Raw genomic sequence first — 21,743 nt, 5'->3', positions numbered from 1 at the left:
CAGAAAAACAGAACCTAAAGTCTGACTGACAAATAGCTTCCTACTACGGTACTAAACCACAGATATTTAAGGCTTGCTAGATAACTATTCTAGAACAATGACAAAAAAGACTGTTATTAAGTACGCTATATCTAGCCTTGCCTCGTTGTTTCTGACTCCAACAAGATCAAATTTATTATCCTAAATTATTTCATATTCCGGCCCCTTCAGATGCACTAGGGCAGCATTGTCCAATAGGTAAATCGGGATTGACTTGTAGATCATGTGATGGTTTCTTGTCTATCTCTGTCGCTCTCTCTCTCCCCCCCAAACAACCCTTTCTCTCGAGGAGCCAGCGCGCACGGATTCTCTCTCTCTCTCTCTCTGAAGGAGGAGAAGCAAGAGGCGAGGGAGTGGGGTACCCTTCCACGTGGGGAGGGTGTGTGCAGCCCTGCATGCTGGCTCCTCAGAGAGAGAAAGAGCTGGTTTACTCAAAAGGAAGGAGTGGGTTGGATCCAGGGGAAAGGGCTTCTACAGGTTTCATCCAGTTCTTAAGGTGCTTGAAGGCTGTCAACTCTGCAGTTGAGCTTACCCAATTTCTGTTTCGAACTACGGGGGGGAAACAGCTGTGGTTGACATGTGCCCCGACTCATTTGAAAAACAGTAAGAGTCTGGGGGACTTTAAAGACTTAACGCATTTATTATGGCATGAGCTTTTGTGAACGACAATCCATGCATCATGTTCTGATTATGTAGGACCCTGCCCTCAAATATATTTTCTTGTGTTATTACAAGTATACAAAGTATGTATTTTTTAAAATATATTTATTTATGATGAACTTTTCAGGTTTTATGGAAGCGACTATCATTTGTTACTATTTTTATCATAAAGGTAAAGGTAAAAGTACCCCTGACCATTAGGTCCAGTCGTGACCGACTCTGGGGTTGCGCACTCATCTCGCATTATTGGCCAAGGGAGCCAGTGCCTGCAAAACTCTTTGTGCCCCAGAGGTGATTTTACTTGCCCCACAACTGATTTAATATATGATGTCAGCTGTAGGGCAGGTGGCCATGGTTTGCCCAAAATGACCTGGCAGGCCAAATGGTGAGGCCTAAGATTATTGACACATTCTGTTTCATGGTTGTAGCTAAACCTCACTTCTGAGTGAGATTAACCCCATTCAAAAATTATTTGCAAGCCTTTCCACTCCAAGGCTCCTGGAGGATGAAGGTTAGCAGATTTATAGCTCTAAGGGGGAGTTGTGGGTACAAAATAATCCAAGGACTGGTGCTAGGTAAAAAACAGTGATTCCTATGTGAGCAGAGAGATGAAGGGGTACAGTCATGCCTCGGGTTAAGTACGCTTCAGGTTGAGTACTTTCAATTTAAGTACTCTGCGGACCCATCTGGAACGGATTAATCCACTTTCCATTACTTTCAATTGGAAAGTTTGCTTCAGGTTACGTACGGACTTCCAGAACCAATTAAGTACTTAACCTGAGGTACCACTGTACTCTATATTGGATTGAAATAGTAAGTTACTTGAGAAAGTTACTTACACTTTATTTGCTTTTTCAGGAGTTTCAAATTCTTTCCATAAGGTATCAATTTCTTGGAGTTTCTTCTCATCCAGAACCTATGACAGATAAGGAGTAAGACTAAATACACACAAAATTGACAAGATTCAATCTTGCTATGTAATCAAGATGAAATGCACAAAACATCTCTCCGAGTCCGATGTAGAAAAAAGCCATTCCACCACACCAACTCTCTGCCACATCTCTAACCAGTGGCATTTTCCCCAAGCTTCATTTTTTATTAAGAGAAAAATCTAGTTGCAAGTATGAGATACCATGTTTTTAAAGTATTTAGTAAACTTACATGCTGCTTCACAACTAGAGGGAAAAGCCTGTGGTCTTTGATAGCTGAATCAAGATGTCTGTCACGAGTGCAAAATTAATCATGTTCCATGCAGTCTAATTCTATGCATCTTTACTCAGAAGTAAAGGCAGGACTTTTAACTAAAGATGTATAGAACTTAACCCTAAAGACTCACTTTCCTTCTCTGCATTGCCCAGAACCAAGAACACTGTTTCAGTGAACACATGAAGCTTGCTTGTATCAACACTAGATCACCAGCAAAATCCTAAACACAGTAGACTCCAATGTGCAAAATAATACAGTCCCTTCGTCTTGGCGAAAATGGGTGCAATGTACAGTCATGCCTCATGTTATGTCCGCTTTATGTTACGTTTTTTTCAGGTTGTGTCCCGCGGTGACCCGGAAGTACCGGAAAGGGTTACATCCGGGTTTCACCGCTTGCACATGTGCAGTAGCGCTAAATTGCGCTTTGCGCATAAGCGCCAAATCGCGCTGTGCACATGCGCAGATATGGTCTTCAGGTTGCGGGCTTTTCACGTAGCAAACAGGACTCCGGAACGGATCCCGTTCGCAACCGGAGGTACCCCTGTAGAAACAATGGGAAGAGCTTGCAAGAGCTGTGAACTAGGAAGTCCCCAGCCTTAACCAATTATCGCTCTCCCTCTCCCTACCTAAATCCGATGTAACAGCAACCCCCCCCCCCCGGCCCAATCCCTGGTGTCCTTCAGATGTTTTGGACTACGTCTCCCAACACCCCCATGCAACACGGCTGGGAGCTGCAGTGCAAAACACTTCAGAGGGCGCCAGGATGGAGGAGGCTACCTCACAGGCTTATTCTAAGGATCGCTACCAAATAGACTGCTCAGTCGGTAGACGCTTAATGTCAGGGTCGTGGGTTCGAGCCCCACATTCCTGCGTTGGAGGGAGTTGGACTAGATGACCCTCATGGTCCCTTCCAACTGTACGGTTCTATAATGCGAGAGAAGCCTTTTGAACCCTTGAAAGTGTCTGTACAGCATGATTCCCCAGGAAGGCTTACAAGTTTTAAGCTTAGCGGGAAAAGCTGCCAGTCCCCCAGAAAAAGGTTGGGTTGGGGCAGGGAAAGAAACCGGGTCCGCTATAAGGGAGGATGGGGTCTCCCCACGTTTATCCTCCCTGTTCCAAAACTATTTCTCGACTTTTTGCTAGTGAACGTATAAACCGAGTGCACCAACTACCCCCACCCCTCTCCGCCCCGCCAGCAGCCTCCAATCTCCCGCTAGCAGCAGCCACGTGGGAACCCTACTCGACACGTGTTGCGCCCTCAGATCACCTTGAAAATGGCGTATCCAGCCGCGGTCTCGAATAAAACCAGCATGGCGGCAGCGGGACGAAGCCGGGGCGCCTCCTGCAAACGCAGCTCTTTCCAAGCGAAGGCGGGCGAGCAAAGCAAAAACCCAGCGCGGGAGCCCGCGAACTCCTAGGCGCATGGACCACGAGGGCGGAAGTGAGGCACTGTACCGGAAGTGATTCGCACGGCCTTCTGGGAAACCGAAAATCCGGGGAAGGAAGTTGGGTTTCCTTCTAGGATTGTGGCGCTTAAATCTCTCTATGTGTGGGGCGAAATTGGTCGAAAATGGGGCCCCATTAAAAAAAATGGCATACAGTACTGTAATTCAAAATAACTACATTTTTCAGGGCAAAATAGGCGCGGTTTTCAGCAGGTTATACAGACAGTAGCTTTTGGAAACAGAGTGTTGTTGTTGTTATTATGATGATTATTATGATGATCATTATTACATTATATTGATTTATAGCCCGTTTTTTCCCCTGACGGGGACTCAAGACGGCTTACACATAAAAGTAAAAACTGTTAAAAACATAGGGGGGCAAGTCGTTGTAAAAAACCCAAAACACATTTAAACGTTAATGGAATTAAAACTATATGCATGTATAAAATCTTGCTTTTAAAAACATACAAATATTTACCATAAAAACAGCACGGTGCCGGCCCTTTCATTTAAAAAGCAGCCAGTTTCCCCAAACCCACTGGAACATTCTTATGCTGTGAACTGCCCCGAGATCTATGGATGAAGGGCAGTATACAAATATAATAATAATAATAATAATAATAATAATAATAATAATAATAATAATAATAATAATAATATAACAAGAAGGAAAGAAAGACAGCAAGTAGCAAGCTGGTCTAGCTCCTCCAAAGTTGCCTGGGAGCAGCCACTGAGAAGAACTTTGGGGTCCCCACCATGCATGTATATTTCCATACCAAATAGCCTCAGCCAGCTGAAATGCAGCCTACAGTTTTTAATGAGCTATGCGAGCTATGCATTCCATCTTGCAAAGCAATGTTACTATTTTAAACAGTTGCCATGCAGTAGGAGTTCCGTGGAGGGGTTGGGCAAAAGAAGGACCCAGCCTCCGCTTCAATATTTTCTCCATTCTCTGACGTCCTCTATGCTAATCTGTCATAAACAGCCTTGGAAGCTTCATATCACTGTGAAGCAAGGAGGGCTGGTTACTTACTTTGGTGCCCTAGTCTGGCAGATGATGGCATCACTCCGGATCTAAAAAAGTCTCAGAGCTCTGCTCTGCCCAGCACCACACCACTGTCCATATTGCCCAGTGTTGGGCACATTTACTGCCCCCGCACCTGTAAAACAATTATGCTGAACATGCTCTTGGCTTGAACTCCGATCAGAAGGATCTAAATGCAAACAGAAAGGAGAATGTGAATTCTGATGCAAAGAGTGCAGTATACGACTACCTTCTTCTGTTCCACTTTATACTTCAGTGAAATTAATCCTGATTTATAAGCAAAAGGTGAACCAAGTCTCTGCAATTCATGGCTGTCATCCAAAAGAGTTGAGCGCATGGTCACGAGGGAAGTGCACACACAATCAGGTCTTTCTTTCCAATTTGATCATAGCTCTCTGAGCCAAACAGATGTTTTGAGTTTTACAGTATTGGCTCTGGAAACTGCTGTGATGTAAATTTAAGGCAGGAGGGAGGGAGGGAGGGTGCCTTTTTGGACGGTATGTTTGTAAGAGAGCCGAATTGTTCATTTATCCATTTGGAAGGTTGTGAATAGCAAATCATTTCACTGTTTTTAACATTTTGACGGAAATATCAAACTTAAATTTTAATCTTTCGTCCTGTTGAATTTGTTCAGCACCAGTGTTGTAGGTTTTGTGTCTCTTTTGTAGGAAGTCTTTCCTTCTTTGTGCATTCTGCAATTTCCTACTCTCCGTGCAAAGAACTTACCTTCTTGCAAACTTCACGTCTTCCCAAGGACTCCCTATCTTATACTGTATGAACTTAACCCACGTAGATGTTCCTGCAGGGAAGAGGAGAGGCATGAGAAGTCCTATAGCACAAGTGGACTGACACTGTTGGATGTCACCCATCAAGCAAAAAAACTGAGTTGCTCATGTGACAGCAAGATTTATTTCAGCGGAACAGGGAGGGAAGCATTTTCCAGTGTAATTCAGTAATAAATAATGTTATTATTTGTACCCTGCCCATTTGACTGGGTTGCACCAGCCACTCTGGGTGGCAAGGAAGGAAGGAATAATAGAATCGTAGAGTTGCAAGGGATCCCAGGGGTCATCTAGTCCAACCCCTTGCAATGAAGGAATCTCAGCTAAAGCATGCATGACAGATGGCCATCCAACCTATCCAAGGAAGGAGAGTCCACAATTTCCCAAGGGAGTCCGTTCCACTGTCAAACAGCTCTTACAGCCAGAAAAAGTTATTCCTGGTGTTTAGTCGGAATCTCCTTCATTGGTACTTGAAGCCATTGGTTCGAGTCCTACCCTCCAGAGCAGAAAACAAGCTTGTTCCCTCTTCCATGTGACCACCCTTGAGATATCTGAAGACAGCTATCACATGTCCTCTTTGTCTCCTCTTTTCTACGCTAAACATACCCAGCTCCTTCAACCGTTCCCCCTAAGTCTTGGTTTCCAGACCCTTGATCATCTTGGTTGTTCTCCTCTGCACACCTTTCAGATCGTCAGCATCCTCCTTAAATTGTGGCGCCCAGAATTGGACACAGTATTCCAGGTGTGGTCTGACCAAGACATAGAAGCAGTAGTATCACTCAACATCCCCAAAACCAAAGTGCTGCACCAACAAGTACAAAATAACCCCTCTGCAGCGCCACAAATCCAACTCAGTGGTGTAACATTGGAAAATGTTGATCACTTCTCCTACCTAGGCAGTTACCTTTCCACAAGGGCCAACATTGATGCCGAATCCAGCATCGCCTGAGCTCTGCGAGTGCGGCTTTCTCCCGATTGAAGACCGGGACCTTCGCAGGGAAACTAAAGTGTTTGTTTACAAAGCTATTGTACTAACAACCTTACTACTGTATATGCTTGTGAAACATGGACCACTTATAAACACCATCTCCAACTCTTCGAAAGATTCTATCAATGGTGTCTCTGAAAATTTTTACACATCACTTGGGAAGACAGGCGAACTAATATCAGTGTACTGGAAGAAGCAAAGATTCTTCAACATCAACTTCGTTGGACTGGTCATGTTGTGTGGATGCCTGATGATCGTCTTCCAAAGCAACTACTCTATTCTGAACTTAAAAATGGAAAGCGTAATGCTAGTGGTCAACAAACGAGGTTTAAAGACTATCTCAAGGCAAATCTGAAAAAATGTAGTATAAACACTGACAACTGGGAAACACTGGCTGCGAGCGCTCCAGTTGGAGAAAAAGCCTTTACCAAAGGTGTCATGGGCTTTGAAGAAACTCGATCTCAGGACGCAAGGGAGAAACGTGCTAAGAGGAAGGCACACTTAGCAAATCCACACCGTGATCAACTCCCGTCTGGAAACCAATGTCCCCACTGTGGAAGGATGTGTGGATCCAGAACTGGCCACCACAGTCACTTACGGACCCATGGATAAAATCGTGTTTATGGAGGACAATCTTTCTCGGCTACAAGTGATCGCCAAAGAAGAAGGAGTAGTAGTAGTAATAATAATAATAATTAATTTGCTCACTGGGTTGCCACTCACTGGAACACCTGGAAGAGGAAGAGTTTTCACCTGGCACCTAAAGGTGTATAATGAAGTTGCCAGCAGAACCTCCCCAGGGAGAGCATTCCAGACGGGGAGCCACTGCAGAGAAGGCCCTGTTTTCGTGTTGCTCACCATAACATATTCGATATGTTTATAGGAGTTCTTCCGACCCCCAGACTCCCCCCTCCAAACTCCTCTCCCCAGTTTCCAATAACCATCTCTTCTCTTTTCTGCGACTAAATACCTTTATCCAATCTATTAAATCTTTTTCAATACCCTTTTATCCAGGGCTGGATTTAGGTTTGAGGAGGCCCTAAGCTACTGAAGGTAATGGGGCCCTTTACTGTATATGTCGAGCTGTCCTTTATCAACAACAAATTGTCCCTGTTTTTTGTTACAGATAGGTAGGTGTGTTGGTCTGAGTAGTTGAAACAAAAAATAAAAAGATTCCTTCCAGGAGCACCTTAGAGACCAACTAAGTTTGTCATAGGTATGAGCTTTCGTGTGCATGCACACTTCTTCAGATACACTGAAACAGAAGTCAGTTTTTTGTGTATTGAATATATGCTATATGGTAATTTACGGACTCAATAGGTATCTAAAGTCATTTGCACATAACAAAATCTATACATCATAGGAGCCTACACAACACAAAACACTGTTTCTGTATGTAGGTTTTATATTATTTGGTTTTCATCTTATATTTTGGAAATGTACTTCCAGTTTTTTTTCTCCTTCAATTTTTTTGGGCCCCCCCAAGAGAGTGGGTCCCTAAGCTGGAGCTTGTTTAGCTTATACGCAAATCCGGCACTGCGCCTTGATCAAAGCGTTGCGCATTACTTTGTAGGGCAATGCGCGCCTCGGCGTTGGAACGCTTTGGTTTCGGATCGGATTTCCGGAACGGGTTCAGTTTTGGAAGCAACGGTCCCGTTCTAATGACCCTACTAGACTTCTGTCGAGGGAGAAGAGGGAGGGAAGGAAAGAAAGAAGGAGGGAATAAAGGGAAGCGAAGCGAAGGAGGAGAGGCTTCTTTCTCCTCCTTTCTCCTCCCTCCTGGTGGGCGCCGCGTCAGGGCGCGGGAAGTGAGCTCAGGCGCAGAGGAACTCCCTCCTTCGCCGGCCTGGGTGTTGTGTTCTCCGTCTCCGCTCCGTGTCTCCGAGAAAGAGAGAGAGAGAGAGAAGGCAGGAGAAGGAGGAAGAGAAGGAAGAAGAGGAGGAGGAGGAGGAAGAGGAAGAACCTGAGGGCAGGCAGAGGCGGCGGCGGCGGCTGCTCCTTGGCGGCGGAGGGAGGCGGAGGCGGCCGGCCCAGCTGAGCCTGCGGCGGGGAGCCATGTCGGACCAGGTAGCCGCTTCCCTCCTCCTCCCCCCAGTCCTCCTTCCCCCGCCGAGGCCTCTCCAGGCTCCTCGGGGAAAAGGGAAGGGAAAGCCCCGGGGATAATAAAGCGCAAGGCCGGCAGGCGGAGGCGGCTCTCCTCCTCCTCCTCCTCCCCGCAGGCGGCCCAAGAAGGCGCCTCATCCCCGACCCACAGAAGGCTTTAGACCTCCTGGTTGTTGTTGGGGGGGGGAAGGCCAGGTGTTTCACCCTCTTTCCCCTCCCACCACCCCAGAATGGGGGTGGGATAAAGCGAGAGAGGAGGATTGGAGCTGTGGGGCCTTTTGACAAAAAGGGGTGGCTGGTGTTTGTGGGGGTCCCTCTCCTCTTCTTGTTGTTATTTATTTCGGACCTCCCCCCTCCAGCATTTCAAAAGGGGGCGGGGAAAGCAAGCCAACAAACAAAAGCAACGTTTGGTCAATGTAGGATGGGAGGGACCCCTGAGGGTCATCTAGACCAACCCTGCCCGCCTGCGATGCAGGGATCTCAACTAGACAGGACAGGCGGCCATCCCAACTTCTGAGGCTCAAAAGCTCCCATGGGCGGCGAGTGCACCAACCTTTGGGACAACTTGGGGCGGCAGAGCATGAGACCCCGAATTCTCAGGGTCGTGTGTGGGTTCCCAGCCACACCGGCAAAAGATTCCTGCGTTGCAGAGGGTTGGACTAGGGGACCCTCGGGATCGCTTCCGACTCCACGATTCTACCTCCAGTGGGATTCCACTGTCCAACAGCTGTTAACTGTCAAGAGAGTTCTTCCTGATGTTTTAAACAGAATCTGTTTTCTTGTAACTTTAATCCATTGGTTTAGATCCTAGCCTCTGGACTCCATATTTTGTATGTGTGCCTTCCCTGGGAAGACCTTTCCTTGCAAAAATGATGTCCCCTGTTTCGCTTTGTGTGAAACGTCCTTGAGTAGGAGATTATTTCTTGCCATGCTGAATGTTTTTGTTGCCTTTGGCTGCAGTGTTGGGTGTATGTTTTGCGGTTTGTGTGTGTATGGGAGAAAATCTATTTGATACCGTGATCGAATAAGAATTGTGAAATGGTTTGGTTGCAGCTGGTTTTTTTTTGTTTTTTGTTTAAATGGTTCAGCTAGCAGTTTTTCAGCTAGTACAGAATTTATCCCATAGGCCCAATTCGAATGTAAAGTAAACTGGGGTTCAGGATCTGAGTGCTCCACTACCAGCATAACTATCAGGAGGAGACTGGATGCGTACTTTTAAATTCATACTAAACTACAGTTAATTTTAAAGGTTACGTCAAAACCCTAAATTGTGGTTAATGTAAACTAAGGCCTATTGGAACAAGCCAGCAACATAAACCACAGTTTGAAGCTGAAGGCTAACCGCAATTTTTCCTGGGTTCAGACATAACACTTTCTGCCTCCCTGGGGTCATGGTGGAGGGAAGCATAGAAGCCTGAAGCTAATCCAAACAGTCATTTTTTAAAAAACGTGAATATATCTTTTCGGAACTTTTCCTGTTATGGTGCATAAATACTTGGTGTTAACCCATCATGAATTTGTTAGTCTTGAAGATGCCATACGACTTTGTTTTAGTGACACTAGATTCCCCAAATGCAGTATAAGGAATTTCTCCTGTCACTCCAACCATTAATAATTATTTCCCTCATTCCATACTTACCGTTTGTTTACTTTCCATAATGCTGCACTTCAACCGTTCATCAATTTTTATTCTAAATTGCAAAAACAAAAAAACAAAACCCACCCACCAAAGAACTACTGGTACAGTAGCTCATCTGTCTATTGATATTGCGTTTATAGGTTATAATTAACTTTGTTTTACTACCGTGGCTGTTTTACTTAATGTCGTTAATGAACGGTAGTGTTGCACAGAACACCCTTTCAAGAACTTAAACACTGCATTGACTTTGGTTATAAATATGATGTTAATGAAATGAAAACAATAGGGAAACAATCCGTAGCAGTGTTCTTCTTTGTAGCAGTAGCATAAACAGATTTGATGTGAGCTGTGGCTCAAAACACATAAATCTGCAAGTTCTTATTTGTGTTTGTCTTCAGTATCGAGCCATTTCTCATAGACGAATGTTAAAGTGAGCTAAGGGTTTATATCGGCTCAGGTATGCAGGTGTTAAATCACAGTCGTATTTTAATTGATTTCAAGTTGTTCAAAACTCTGCCTTCTCCATTTACATGTTTGGCAACAGTAGTTAGCTGATTTCTTATCCTTTTAAACAGGCCCACTTTATTGCTCCCAATTCCTCTGGTCTTGCATTCACTTGGCACATTTTCAGGTTCTCGGAGGCTAGAAGCATTACCTTATGAATGTTACTGTTCATCAGCAATACAAACTATGGTCATGCTCTGCTATGGGAGAAGTGTATTCACTGTTACTGTACTGCCAATTTCTTTTAGTACAGTACATGCTTCTGGTTATCAGGCCGTCTGTTGTGGGGTGAACTAAACAGGCAATAAACACATTCCCCCTCCTTCAAGCTATGAAAAAGATAAATTCAAGGTTTAAGCAAGATTATTGCTCACCAAGAAGTACTAAGGGCTGCAGGGCTGTCCTTTCTGCAGATCTTTTCAGTACTTGCAAAGCCTTTTAAAAGATGTGAGCCTCTTGCAAGAGAACTTGCTTTGCTTATTTAAAAAACGATAGCCTGCCCTACAGGAAAGTGCTCTTGGGGTGGCTCCCCACTCCAGTTAAAACAGAAATGTATGGTAATTAAAGCAACAGAGGTGAAATCACTAAGGTTGGAAGAGAATGAAACTAGATTCAATTGCTTTAAAAAGGCTTGGGAAAATAAAGTCTTTGCCGGGGGTGAGTTTCCCTGGGGAGATCATTCCAGAGATGGGGAGCTACCCAGAAAAGGCGTACCAACCCTTGGATAACTCAAAATAATTATTTGGGGGAGTCTGGCTCCCTTGAAAGTGCCTAAATTCTTGTTTTTCCAGATCAAGAATAAAAACACTAAGAAGGCAATTGCTCCCATCATCGTGCTCTGTTGTTGTTTAGTCGTTTAGTCGTGTCCGACTCTTCGTGACCCCATGGACCATAGCACGCCAGGCACTCCTGTCTTGCACTGCCTCCCGCAGTTTGGTCAAACTCATGTTCGTAGCTTCGAGAACACTGTCCAACCATCTTGTCCTCTGTCGTCCCCTTCTCCTTGTGCCCTCCATCTTTCCCAGCATCAAGGTCTTTTCCAAGGATTCTTCTCTTCTCATGAGGTGGCCAAAGTATTGGAGCCTCAGCTTCACGATCTGTCCTTCCAGGGAGCACTCAGGGCTGATTTCCTTAAGAATGGATAGGTTTGATCTTCTAGCAGTCCATGGGACTCTCAAGAGTCTCCTCCAGCACCATAATGCTCTGTAGCTCATTATAAAACAGAACTGTTGGTGCTTTTTTCCTTATGCCTGGACTTGAAAACTTCCCACACCAGTCCCAATATATTATAATGCTTTTCAAAGTGTGAAAGCTTATAGAGAAGCAGGGTTACTCAGTGAGAAGATCAGTTCTTTGCAAACAGGTTTCTGTGAAAGGCACGCTCGACCACCATTGCTTTGCCTGCAACGTGTTATTATGGGAAAGTATTGGGTATGTACTAGGTTGTGCACTCATTTCACATGGGACAAATCTGAGCTTTTTTTTATTGCCCCACATAAGTTGACTGTGTGCCCTAGATCCCTAGAGTCATTGCAGTATTCTGTCTGATTAATTCAATAGGTATAGGATCCTATTGTGGCGCTAATTCACCGTCAACTTGCAAAAAAACTATCGTAGAACTGACCAGTGGAAATCGTTTGTATTGTAGTTTATCGCTTCGTTTTTTTGTTTCCTTTTCCTCTGCAGGAAGCCAAACCTTCAGCAGAGGACTTGGGAGATAAGAAAGAGGGAGAATACATTAAACTCAAAGTCATTGGGCAGGTGAGTTCTTCCATAGTCTATATTTAATGTGCGCATTTAATTGTTCCACAGGTATAAGTTTAGAGAGTGGGTGGACTTTCCTTATCACACATCATCACACGTATACACATTGACACATGCTTTTCATGCAGAAGGCCTTAGGTTCAATTCCTCTCATCTCCACTTAAAATGATGTTGGGCAGCTGGACTAAAAACGACCTCTGCCTGAGACGTTGCATAGCTACTGCCACTCTGAGTAGATAAGTGGACTCTCTATAGCAGTGTTTCCCAACCTTGTGCCTCCAGCTGTTTTCGGACTACAATTCCCATCATTCCTGACCACTGGTCTTGCTAGCTAGGCATGATGGGAGTTGTAGTCCCAAAACATCTGGGGGCACAAGGTTGGGAAACACTGCTCTATAGCAGGGGTCAGCAACCTTTTTCAGCCGTGGGCTGGTCCACCATCCCTCAGACCATGTGGGGGGCCGGACTATTTTTTTGGGGGGGGGGAATGAGCAAATTCCTATGCCCCACAAATAACCCAGAGATGCATTTTAAATAAAAGCACACATTCTACTCATGTGAAAACACCAGGCAGGCCCCACAAATAACCCAGAGATGCATTTTAAATAAAAGCACACATTCTACTCATGTGAAAACATGCTGATTCCTGGACCGTCCGCGGGCTGGATTGAGAAGACGATTGGGCCGGACCCGGCTCCCGGGCCTTAGGTTGCCTACCCCTGCTTTAGATGGTTTGACCTGTTAGAAGGCTAGTGAACGTGTTGACATGCAAAGGCTGATGGTTTTGCTATGGGTTGTGATTTTGTTTATGCTAGCCAAAGCTGGTGAATAAAGGACACATTTCAATAAAGGCACAAGTCCAAAATTTAAGATATGTATTCAGCAAAGCAAACACCATCTATTTTAAAATAGAACAAAATGAAACTTCAGATTATTCATTTGCTACTGGTAATACACATATTGAAGGAACAAGCAGTCAAAAATGTAAGACGAACTTTTGAGCAGTACCTTCCATTGGAGAAACCAATTGCCTTTTTAATAACTGTGTGGGAAAACTAATAGATTTTGTATTCTGTTTGCAGGACAGCAGCGAAATACACTTCAAGGTGAAAATGACAACGCATCTAAAAAAACTTAAAGAATCGTACTGTCAGAGACAGGTCTGTGGAATTTGGGGACTCTTTATTTTCCTTCTTAAAATACAATTCTCAACCTGTGAAAGTGGAATTGAGAAAATGGAAGAGGAATATGTGCTGTGTTAATGTGAAATTTTGTGGTGATGATGACACCTGTGTTAGCTTTTAAGGTCCCTGTAGTGCAATGGGCCTCTCTGGCTGTTAAGCAGAAGGGTGGTTGGATCCCACCCAGGGATGGCTGTGGGCAGGATTCTTGAATCGTAGGGGGTTGGACTAGATCAGGCATCCCCAAACTTGGCCCTCCATCTGTTTTGGGACTACAACTCCCGTCATCCCTAGCTAACAGGACCATTGGTCAGGGATGATGGGAATTGTAGTCCCCAAACAGCTGGAGGGCCAAGTTTGGGGATGCCTGGACTAGATGATCCTTGGGGGTCCTTTCCAACTGTACAGTTCTATGATTCTCTGATGCAATAGAATAGTCTTCTGACTCCGGAAGGAATCTCTTATTAGAATTTCTAAACAGCTTAATATATTTAAAATATCTTAAGCAGTGTATATAATAATGTACATTTTAAAAAACACCTATTAATACAAAAATACAACAAAAAAACCAGTAAAACAGCATAGAAATGAGTAAAACAGAGGTTCCATGGATTCATATGCATAAATCAAGGTTCAGTCTTATGGTTCAGGGAAACCTTGGCAAAAATAAGTTTTACAAGGTATCTGAGACAACAGGTGCTTTCTCAGATGGCAGAGGGAAGGGTGTTCCATGCTCAGTAACAGTGAAGGCAGAACTCATAGTAGAATGGGATTTGGGACAACTTTTATGTAGGACCTAGGTATAAGAGGGTTCTTTTCTCTTGACAGGAATAAGCAGACAAGAAACGGTCCGGAAGCTGGAGAATTGTAGGGCAGGAAGCCAAGTGGACATAGAGTTGCTGTGTTATCCAGATGTTCCTGTTATTTTATGTTTCTTAGTACAGAAAGTATTGATCTGATGTGTAGAGATCTTTCCTATTCTACTTAATTCAAGAGGGTTTTTCGAAACTTCTCTGGGTGGAAGAAAGAAGCAGAAGGTTCCTGATGTTTGGGTTATTACACTTTCAGAGAAGCTGAGTACAGAGCTGGCTTAAACTGGTTCCGCTTTCTCTTTCTGTCAAGGTCATGCCGACTATAAAAGTAGCGACAGAAGGAGCCTGGGTTTCACTTTCTCTTTCTACCTCTCTTCCTTCTGGTGTGGTGTTCTGTACACAGTACAGTGGTACCTCGGTTTATGAACACAATTGGTTCCGGAAGTCTGTTCATAAACTGAAGCATTCATAAACTGAAGCGAACTTTTCCATTGAAAGTAATGGAAAGTGGATTAATCCGTTCCAGAGTACTTAAACTGAAACGTTCATAAACTGAAGCGAACTTTCCCATTGAAAGTAATGGAAAGTGGATTAATCCGTTCCAGACGGGTCCGCGGAGTACTTAAACTGAAGCATTCATAAACTGAAGCATGGGTGTAATTGGTTCCGGAAGTCTGTTCATAAACTGAAGCGTTCATAAATCGAAGCGAACTTTCCCATTGAAAGTAATGGAAAATGAATTAATCCGTTCCAGATGGGTCCACGGTGTTCATAAACCGAAAATTCATAAACCGAGGTGTTCATAAACCGAGGTTCCACTGTATGCTTAGTGTTAAGGTTTAGACTTATTATAAGTTATTGTAAGTTTAAGTTAAGTCTGCTGCAACTGGATTTTTATGGACTGTGCCAATCCTGAATGTATTGGATTTGCGACCATGATGCTCATTTGCCTTCAGTAGCAGTAAAGCTCTGCTGCATGAAGTACAATTGCCTCTGGCCTATTTTTGGGAACTCCGCAACGTGTTTTAAGTTTTTGCTCCACACACGACAGTTTCAAGCAAGAATGAGGAGGCTCTGTCCCTCCAGATGTTGGACGCCCAACTCCCATGTTCCCAGCTAGCATGCTCCGTGGTCAGGAATGATGGGAGTTGTAGTCTACCAGCATCAGGAAGGCCCCAAAGTCCTCTACCGCTTCAGAGAGTTCTCAGCTAGGTTTCACTTCTGTCCCTCTGGCACAGGAATGGGAAAAGCCACTATGGTGAACATTTTCCCCCTTCTACACTGCTTTGAAATGGTTCAGGGAGCCCGTCACTGGAAACCCTGAGAAGATGTTGAGCCCCCAGAGGCCATGATGGAACTGGCTTACATTGGCACAATGTATTCTAGTTTCACAGTAACTTCGTTTGCACATCACAATAAAATATAAAGTAATGGATTACTTATGAAAGCAAGGTTCCTAAGTTTAAAAAGATGTTGTTGTTGTTGTTTAGTCGTTTAGTCGTGTCCGACTCTTCGTGACCCCATGGACCAGAGCACGCCAGGCACTCCCGTCTTGCACTGCCTCCCGCAGTTTGGTCAAACTCATGTTCGTAGCTTCGATAACACTGTCCAACCATCTCGTCCTCTGTCGTCCCCTTCTCCTAGTGCCCTCAGTCTTTCCCAACATCAGGGTCTTTTCCAAGCATTCTTCTCTTCTCATGAGGTGGCCAAAGTATTGGAGCCTCAGCTTCAGGATCTGTCCTTCCAGTGAGCACTCAGGGCTGATTTCCTTCAGAATGGATAGGTTTGATCTTCTTGCAGTCCATGGGACTCTCAAGAGTCTCCTCCAGCACCATAATTCAAAAGCATCAATTCTTTGGCGATCAGCCTTCTTTATGGTCCAGCTCTCACTTCCATACATTACTACTGGGAAAACCATAGCTTTAACTATACTATACGGACCTTTGTAGGCAAGGTGATGTCTCTGCTTTTTAAGATGCTGTCTAGGTTTGTCATTGCTTTTCTCCCAAGAAGCAGGCGTCTTTTAATTTTGTGACTGCTGTCACCATCTGCAGTGATCAAGGAGCCCAAGAAAGTAAAATCTCTCATTGCCTCCATTTCTTCCCCTTCTTTTGCCAGGAGGGTGATGGGACCAGTGGCCATGTTTTTTTTTTATAAAGATACTTTCAGTAAATTAAGGTATTGGGACTATTGTCAAGGAAGTGGGCTGAAGGCCACATGAGGCTGCCATTTTGCTGGTCTGGTCAAGGCTCCAGCCACATGTTAGACTGCCTTAGGTTCCATGATAGAAGAAAGGTGAGCAATAAACACAGTAAGAAAGCAAAATGCTTTCAGGGTGGCGGACGATAAACAATTGAAACGACGAACGCAACAACAGGGATTAAAATAGGGATAAAGCTCACTGCTGATCTGCAGAAGAAGATTGGATCTGAATGACCAAGCAGAAGGGCAGGTGCGTGGAGATTAGGTTATAAGCAAGCACAGGGTGTGTGACTATAAAACATACTCGTCCTATATATGGTGAGGAAGCTAAGGTTGGGTGCCTGAACTTACATAGTCCCATGCTTTTCAGCTCACGAGAAAATTTGTTGGTGCTTTAATTCTTCCATTAGACCGAAGAGTTAAGAAAAAGAAAAAGTAACATCTACATTTTTCTGTTCTTTTTGTGCGTGTCTTACAGGTTGAAATGAAGTAATTTCTCCCTCTTTTCCCTTTTTAGGGAGTTCCTATGAATTCACTCAGGTTCCTCTTTGAGGGTCAGAGAATTACTGATGATCATACTCCAAAAGAGGTACGTCTTTCATAGTGCTCACTGCCAAATGCATGGCTCAGACCATTTGGAAGGTTAAAGCAGGGGTAGCTTACTCCCAGCTTTGGGGCTGAATTAGCCACCCCAACAAATTTTCTATGGGACCCAAGACCTCCACCAGTTTCGGTGGTGGCAAAAATGAAAGCACCGGGTTTCCGCCCAACTCTAGTGCCCTGATGGAGCTGCAAAGTCTCCTCTCCCTGGTCACTGGATGGATCATTTGATGACTAGTTACAGGTAGGTAGCTGTGTTTGTCTGAGTCGAAGCAAAATAAAAAAAAATCCTTCAGTAGCACCTTAAAGACCAACTAAGTTTTTATTTTGGTATGAGCTTCCGTGTGCATACACACTTCTTTAGATACCTGAAGAAGTGTGCATGCATTTGATGACTAGTTAGTCATTCTCCTCATCTGATTTGTGTGCAAGAGCAAGGAGTGGTTATGTCTACTTTCGGCCACGCAGCCCCCAGAGGATTTGCAAATGGTGAATGTAGCACCTCCCCCCCCCAAGTGGATCAAGAAGAGAGAAAATCTGTTTTGAAATACAGTGGTGCCTCGCTTAATGAATGCCCTGCTTAACGAAATTTCCGTTTAACGAAAGGATTTTTCGAGCTGAGCTTGCTTCGCTAGACGAATGCGTTTTACGAAAAATTTGTCTAGCGAATCGCGGTTTCCCATAGGAATGCATTGAAATTCAATGAATGTGTTCCTATGGGCAAAAAAATTTCAATGCATTCCTATGGGATTCGCTAGACGAATTTTTTCGCTATAAGAAAAGACCCGTGGAACGAATTAATTTCATCTAGCGAGGCACCACTGTACAATTTAAAATAATTAAGCTGCAGTTAGGTTGCTGTTTTTAAAAAACGGAACAGTTTAAAGGCGATCTGAACATTAAAACTCAGCCATGATAAAGCAAAGTTGTTTGGCTTGCATTTCATAGTTTCTTAACTTGGGCTTACGACTTGGGCTTATCAAATGCCTTCAGGGTCTCTTCTGTAAAGAGTGTGTGATAGGTAAAAGATCTGCTTTGGGGAAACTGAGCATTATTGTCATTGCACAGAATGGGGTGATACAGCACAGAGTTATCGTAAGGCACTAGAATTTAGCCCCTTTACAAGGAGCTGCCATCCCCATGCTTCCGGCTGATGCCCTCTGAGAACTTGGATCTTTCGAATTGAGCTCGGTTTTCAAATTAGGAATATTGATGACGACGAGTCGAATCACATTTTTCGGGAAGGGAGGGGCACATGGACATTTGCTTCTGCAAACTTCTAGGCAGTTCTGCCAGTTTTTTTTAATAATTGCCTTTCTCACTGTTTTTATACGTGTACAGAGACAAATAGAAATCTATATTTTGAAATGAAGGCAACTTGTAGTGTGTGTGTATAGTTAGAAATAACAGCTCAAGTCTACCCTCCCAGGTGGTTTAAAACAGTATGTAGTTGTAAATATACATTTTTAATGGTTAAATAGAACAGTGACTGTGCAACTTTTTTTTTAAATGAAATATCTAGAGTACAAATGGGGAAAGGTGATTAAAAACAATGATTTCAACCCATCTTTCTGTTTTGAATCTGACTAAAGTCAGTAATTTTTCATAACTAGGGGTTGCTTGTTTGTAAACCTCTCTTGTTTACTGTCATGTCTTAACAACCACAAGAAAAATAACAACAGTTCTGAATGCAGAATATCCATTTTTTAAAATAATAATAATAATTGTTTCCTATTTTACAGCTCGGGATGGAAGAAGAAGATGTGATTGAAGTTTATCAGGAACAGACAGGAGGCCATTCAACAATTTAGATTGTTTGCTCCCCACCCCTCCGTTCCCTTTTATTCTTTTCTTATTTTTGAATAATAGTTCTTTTGTAATGTGGTATATAACACTGAATCGAAACCGGCACCATACGCCCATATCTGGGGTCTTATTTACAAATGTCTGTTATAAATACTTGTGCTCATTATACACTATCATTTGTTTTCATTGTACTGAATTCTTGTGCTCCCCCTGCGGTTGTACTTCGCTGTTTTCCCCGTTTCCTCTTTAGAAACACACCCGCCACCCACACGTGCATTTGTGTGTTCACAAGGCTCATGTATTTCAAGCACGTTGACTGATCTGCCAGATTGGGCGCAAAGCTTTCTTAAAATTTCCGTATTGGCCCCAAGGTTTTTTTCCCCCCCACGTGCGGCTTTTACTTGTGGATTTTAAGTTACAAAGGAGCTGACGCTTTTCTGAGAGCTTAGCAATGGAAGGATTATGTCCTCAAATTATGTCCTCAAACTTTGTTCTGTATCATTTGCTGGTGGACTAGGACAGAACAGCATCCAGATGTTGATGGGGAAATGTAGTCTTTTTTTGGGCATGAGATACACGAAATCACCGAAGAGAACTTGGAAAATCCTACTGATTTTTCATCGGCAGAAAAGCCCAGGAACATTCTAATTTTTAGTACTTTCATGTACCAAGAGTTGCTAATAATTTCATTCTTTTGGCCTGAGATGTGGTTTTTGAATGCACACCTAGACTGTACTGGCTTCCCTTTAAATAAATGAGAGGAAACAAATTTATAAGCATTGCATTTTTTGAGATACCCGTGGCTTGGATAAAGGTAAAGGGACCCCCTCACCATTAGGTCCAGTTGGGGTTGCGACGCTCATCTCGCTTTATTGGCCAAGGGAGCCAGCATACAGCTTCCAGGTCATGTGGCCAGCATGACTAAGCCACTTCTGGCGAACCAGAGCAGCGCACGGAAACGCCGTTTACGTTCCTGCTGGAACGTATTTATCTACTTGCACTTCGATGTGCTTTTGAACTGCTAGGTTGGCAGGAGCAGGGACCGAGCAACAGGAGCTCACCCCCGTTGCGGAGATTCGAACCGCCAACCTTCTGATTGGCAAGGCCCAGGCTCTGTTGTTTATCCCACAGCACCACCCACGTCCCTTTCCCGTGGCTTGGATACTTTTTGGCAAAAGCAGTGAGGAATATTTAAGGAACACTGGTTTTCAGCCATTGACCAGTGCCTGAGAATATGACAGTGTGGCAACAACTGATTTTGTTATTCCACCTTGCAAACTAGCACACTCTTTGCCACTTGCTCTCAAATTGTAAGTAGCAGTCTATCTTCAACTAATAGATGTCTTTTGTGAATGCCTCCTCGGTTCTGAAAATTAATGTTAGCATAAGGTTGGAAACCCGGGTGGCGCTGTGGGTTAAACCACAGAGCCTAGGGCTTGCTGATCAGAAGGTTGGCGGTTCGAATCCCTGTGACGGGGTGAGCTCCCGTTGCTCGGTCCCAGCTCCTGCCAACCTAGCAGTTCGAAAGCACGTCAAAGTGCAAGTAGATAAATAGGTACTGCTACAGCGGGAAGGTAAACGGCGTTTCCATGTGCTGCTCTGGTCTGCCAGAAGCGGCTTTGTTATGCTGGCCACATGACCTGGAAGCTGTACGCCGGCTCCCTCGGCCAATAATGCGAGATGAGCACCGCAACCCCAGAGTCGGTCATGACTGGACCTAATGGTCAGGGGTCCCTTTACCTTTAAGGTTGGAAAGGGTTGCAAGAATTGGGGGGGGGGCGCCCAAGAATTTTGTGAGCCCCCTGCGATTAGCACTTCATGACCTTTTTTAAAGTTGTAAAAGGGGCACACTAAGGTGTCTGTTTTGAATGAAGTTAGTCACAGAAAATGCTCACTTAAAATTGATGGAGCTCAAATTAGCCACAACGAACTTGCTCCATTGTGTTTAATGCAGTTTAAGCGCGAGTAACTTTATAAATTGAGCGCCTTGTGTTGCACTGGAAATCCTAGGTGATCTTGAGGTTCATCAAATGCTGTACACTGGTAACAAAAACCATGCATGAGCTCTGCTTGTCGCTTGCATAAGACTAGTGTGAGACGGGCCAGAGCTGCTTGCAAGACATGATCGAGAACTTCATCCTGTGAACTGCAAAGCTTTGTCATGTAACTTCGTAGGATCAGCATCAAAGCCCTTGCGCCAAAACCCTATTTCTTATGTAGAAGTAAGCCTAACTGATTTCCAGGGAGCACATGTAAGCATTCTTAGGGTATAGGGATTCCTGAATATACGTCTCAACCCAATGCTGTCCCAAACTAAATGGTGAATGGTTAGAGCAGCTTTCCAAAATAAAAGCTATTCATTGGTTTTTGTGGAGTTTGTTCTGTGAAGTAGTATTCTTAAATGAGGGTTGGAAAACTGTATTCTCCGATTGGTTATCCCGCTGAACACTTTTTGACCTTCATACCTATTTTAGTAAATCGAGGAACAGTGTCATAGAAAACCTGCCATGCTAGAAGGGGCCCTTTAGCTCAGGTTTATGGTATGATGATGGCAGGATTAGAAACACATTGCTCTACCTCTTCCCCCCCCCCCTCTTGCAAGGGGATTGGGGAAAGGACAGAAATCGAGACTGCAATGTTCTTAAGCATGTTTTTAATACACCATTTGATTGTGAGTTCAATTTTATTTTTAAGCTGGCACTTAATTGTAAAGTGTTAATGGATCTTCTCCAATGCTTGTAGTTCCCATGTCCCACTTCTGATGCCTTTTTGTACACATGCTAAACCTTTTTTTAAAAATTAAAATTTGTTTTCAAAAATTGGCATATGGGGTTTAAGTGTTATCCATGACTACAGTAATAAACAAGCTGAGTGAAAAGTGAACGGAGAGATAAAATAAGTAAAAAAAACGTTTTTATGTATAATATTATAAGAAAATCTATATATAAAGTGTGGCAGAAATATAGA

At 43.8% G+C, this 21,743-nt stretch overlaps 2 protein-coding genes across 2 annotated transcripts in view; one reads left to right on the top strand and one right to left on the bottom strand.

Moving 5' to 3' along the window:
- Positions 1–3,366, bottom strand: part of NOP58 (NOP58 ribonucleoprotein) — a 29,674-nt gene extending 26,308 nt beyond the window's left edge. The window contains exons 1-2 of the mRNA XM_035137419.2: positions 3,173–3,366; positions 1,539–1,615 (exon numbers count right to left, since the gene is read on the bottom strand). Coding sequence (XP_034993310.1) covers positions 1,539–1,615; positions 3,173–3,217 — 122 coding nt within the window. The 5' untranslated portion in view covers positions 3,218–3,366. The remainder of the gene's footprint in view (positions 1–1,538; positions 1,616–3,172) is intronic.
- A 4,594-nt stretch (positions 3,367–7,960) lies between these two features.
- On the top strand, positions 7,961–21,601 carry SUMO1 (small ubiquitin like modifier 1). Its single transcript, XM_035137405.2, has 5 exons — positions 7,961–8,232; positions 12,098–12,172; positions 13,258–13,335; positions 16,888–16,959; positions 18,713–21,601. The coding sequence occupies exons 1-5, from the start codon at positions 8,221–8,223 to the stop codon at positions 18,779–18,781; spliced, it is 306 nt and encodes a 101-aa protein (XP_034993296.1). The 5' UTR covers positions 7,961–8,220; the 3' UTR covers positions 18,782–21,601.
- The last annotated feature ends 142 nt before the right edge of the window (positions 21,602–21,743 follow it).

Source organism: Zootoca vivipara, chromosome 1 (genome assembly GCF_963506605.1).
Source record: "Zootoca vivipara chromosome 1, rZooViv1.1, whole genome shotgun sequence".
In the NCBI taxonomy this organism is placed as follows: Eukaryota; Metazoa; Chordata; class Lepidosauria; order Squamata; family Lacertidae; genus Zootoca; species Zootoca vivipara.
Note: the sequence above shows the minus strand (reverse complement) of the source record. Positions and strands in the feature narration are given on the sequence as shown.

What these genes read in the sequence shown, in the direction of transcription:
- SUMO1 (XM_035137405.2), top strand. An exon ending in AACTCAAAGTCATTGGGCAG is followed by an intron (nt 12,173 to 13,257) that starts GTGAGTTCTTCC and finishes TTCTGTTTGCAG; the next exon opens with GACAGCAGCGAAATACACTT. An exon ending in ATGATCATACTCCAAAAGAG is followed by an intron (nt 16,960 to 18,712) that starts GTACGTCTTTCA and finishes CCTATTTTACAG; the next exon opens with CTCGGGATGGAAGAAGAAGA.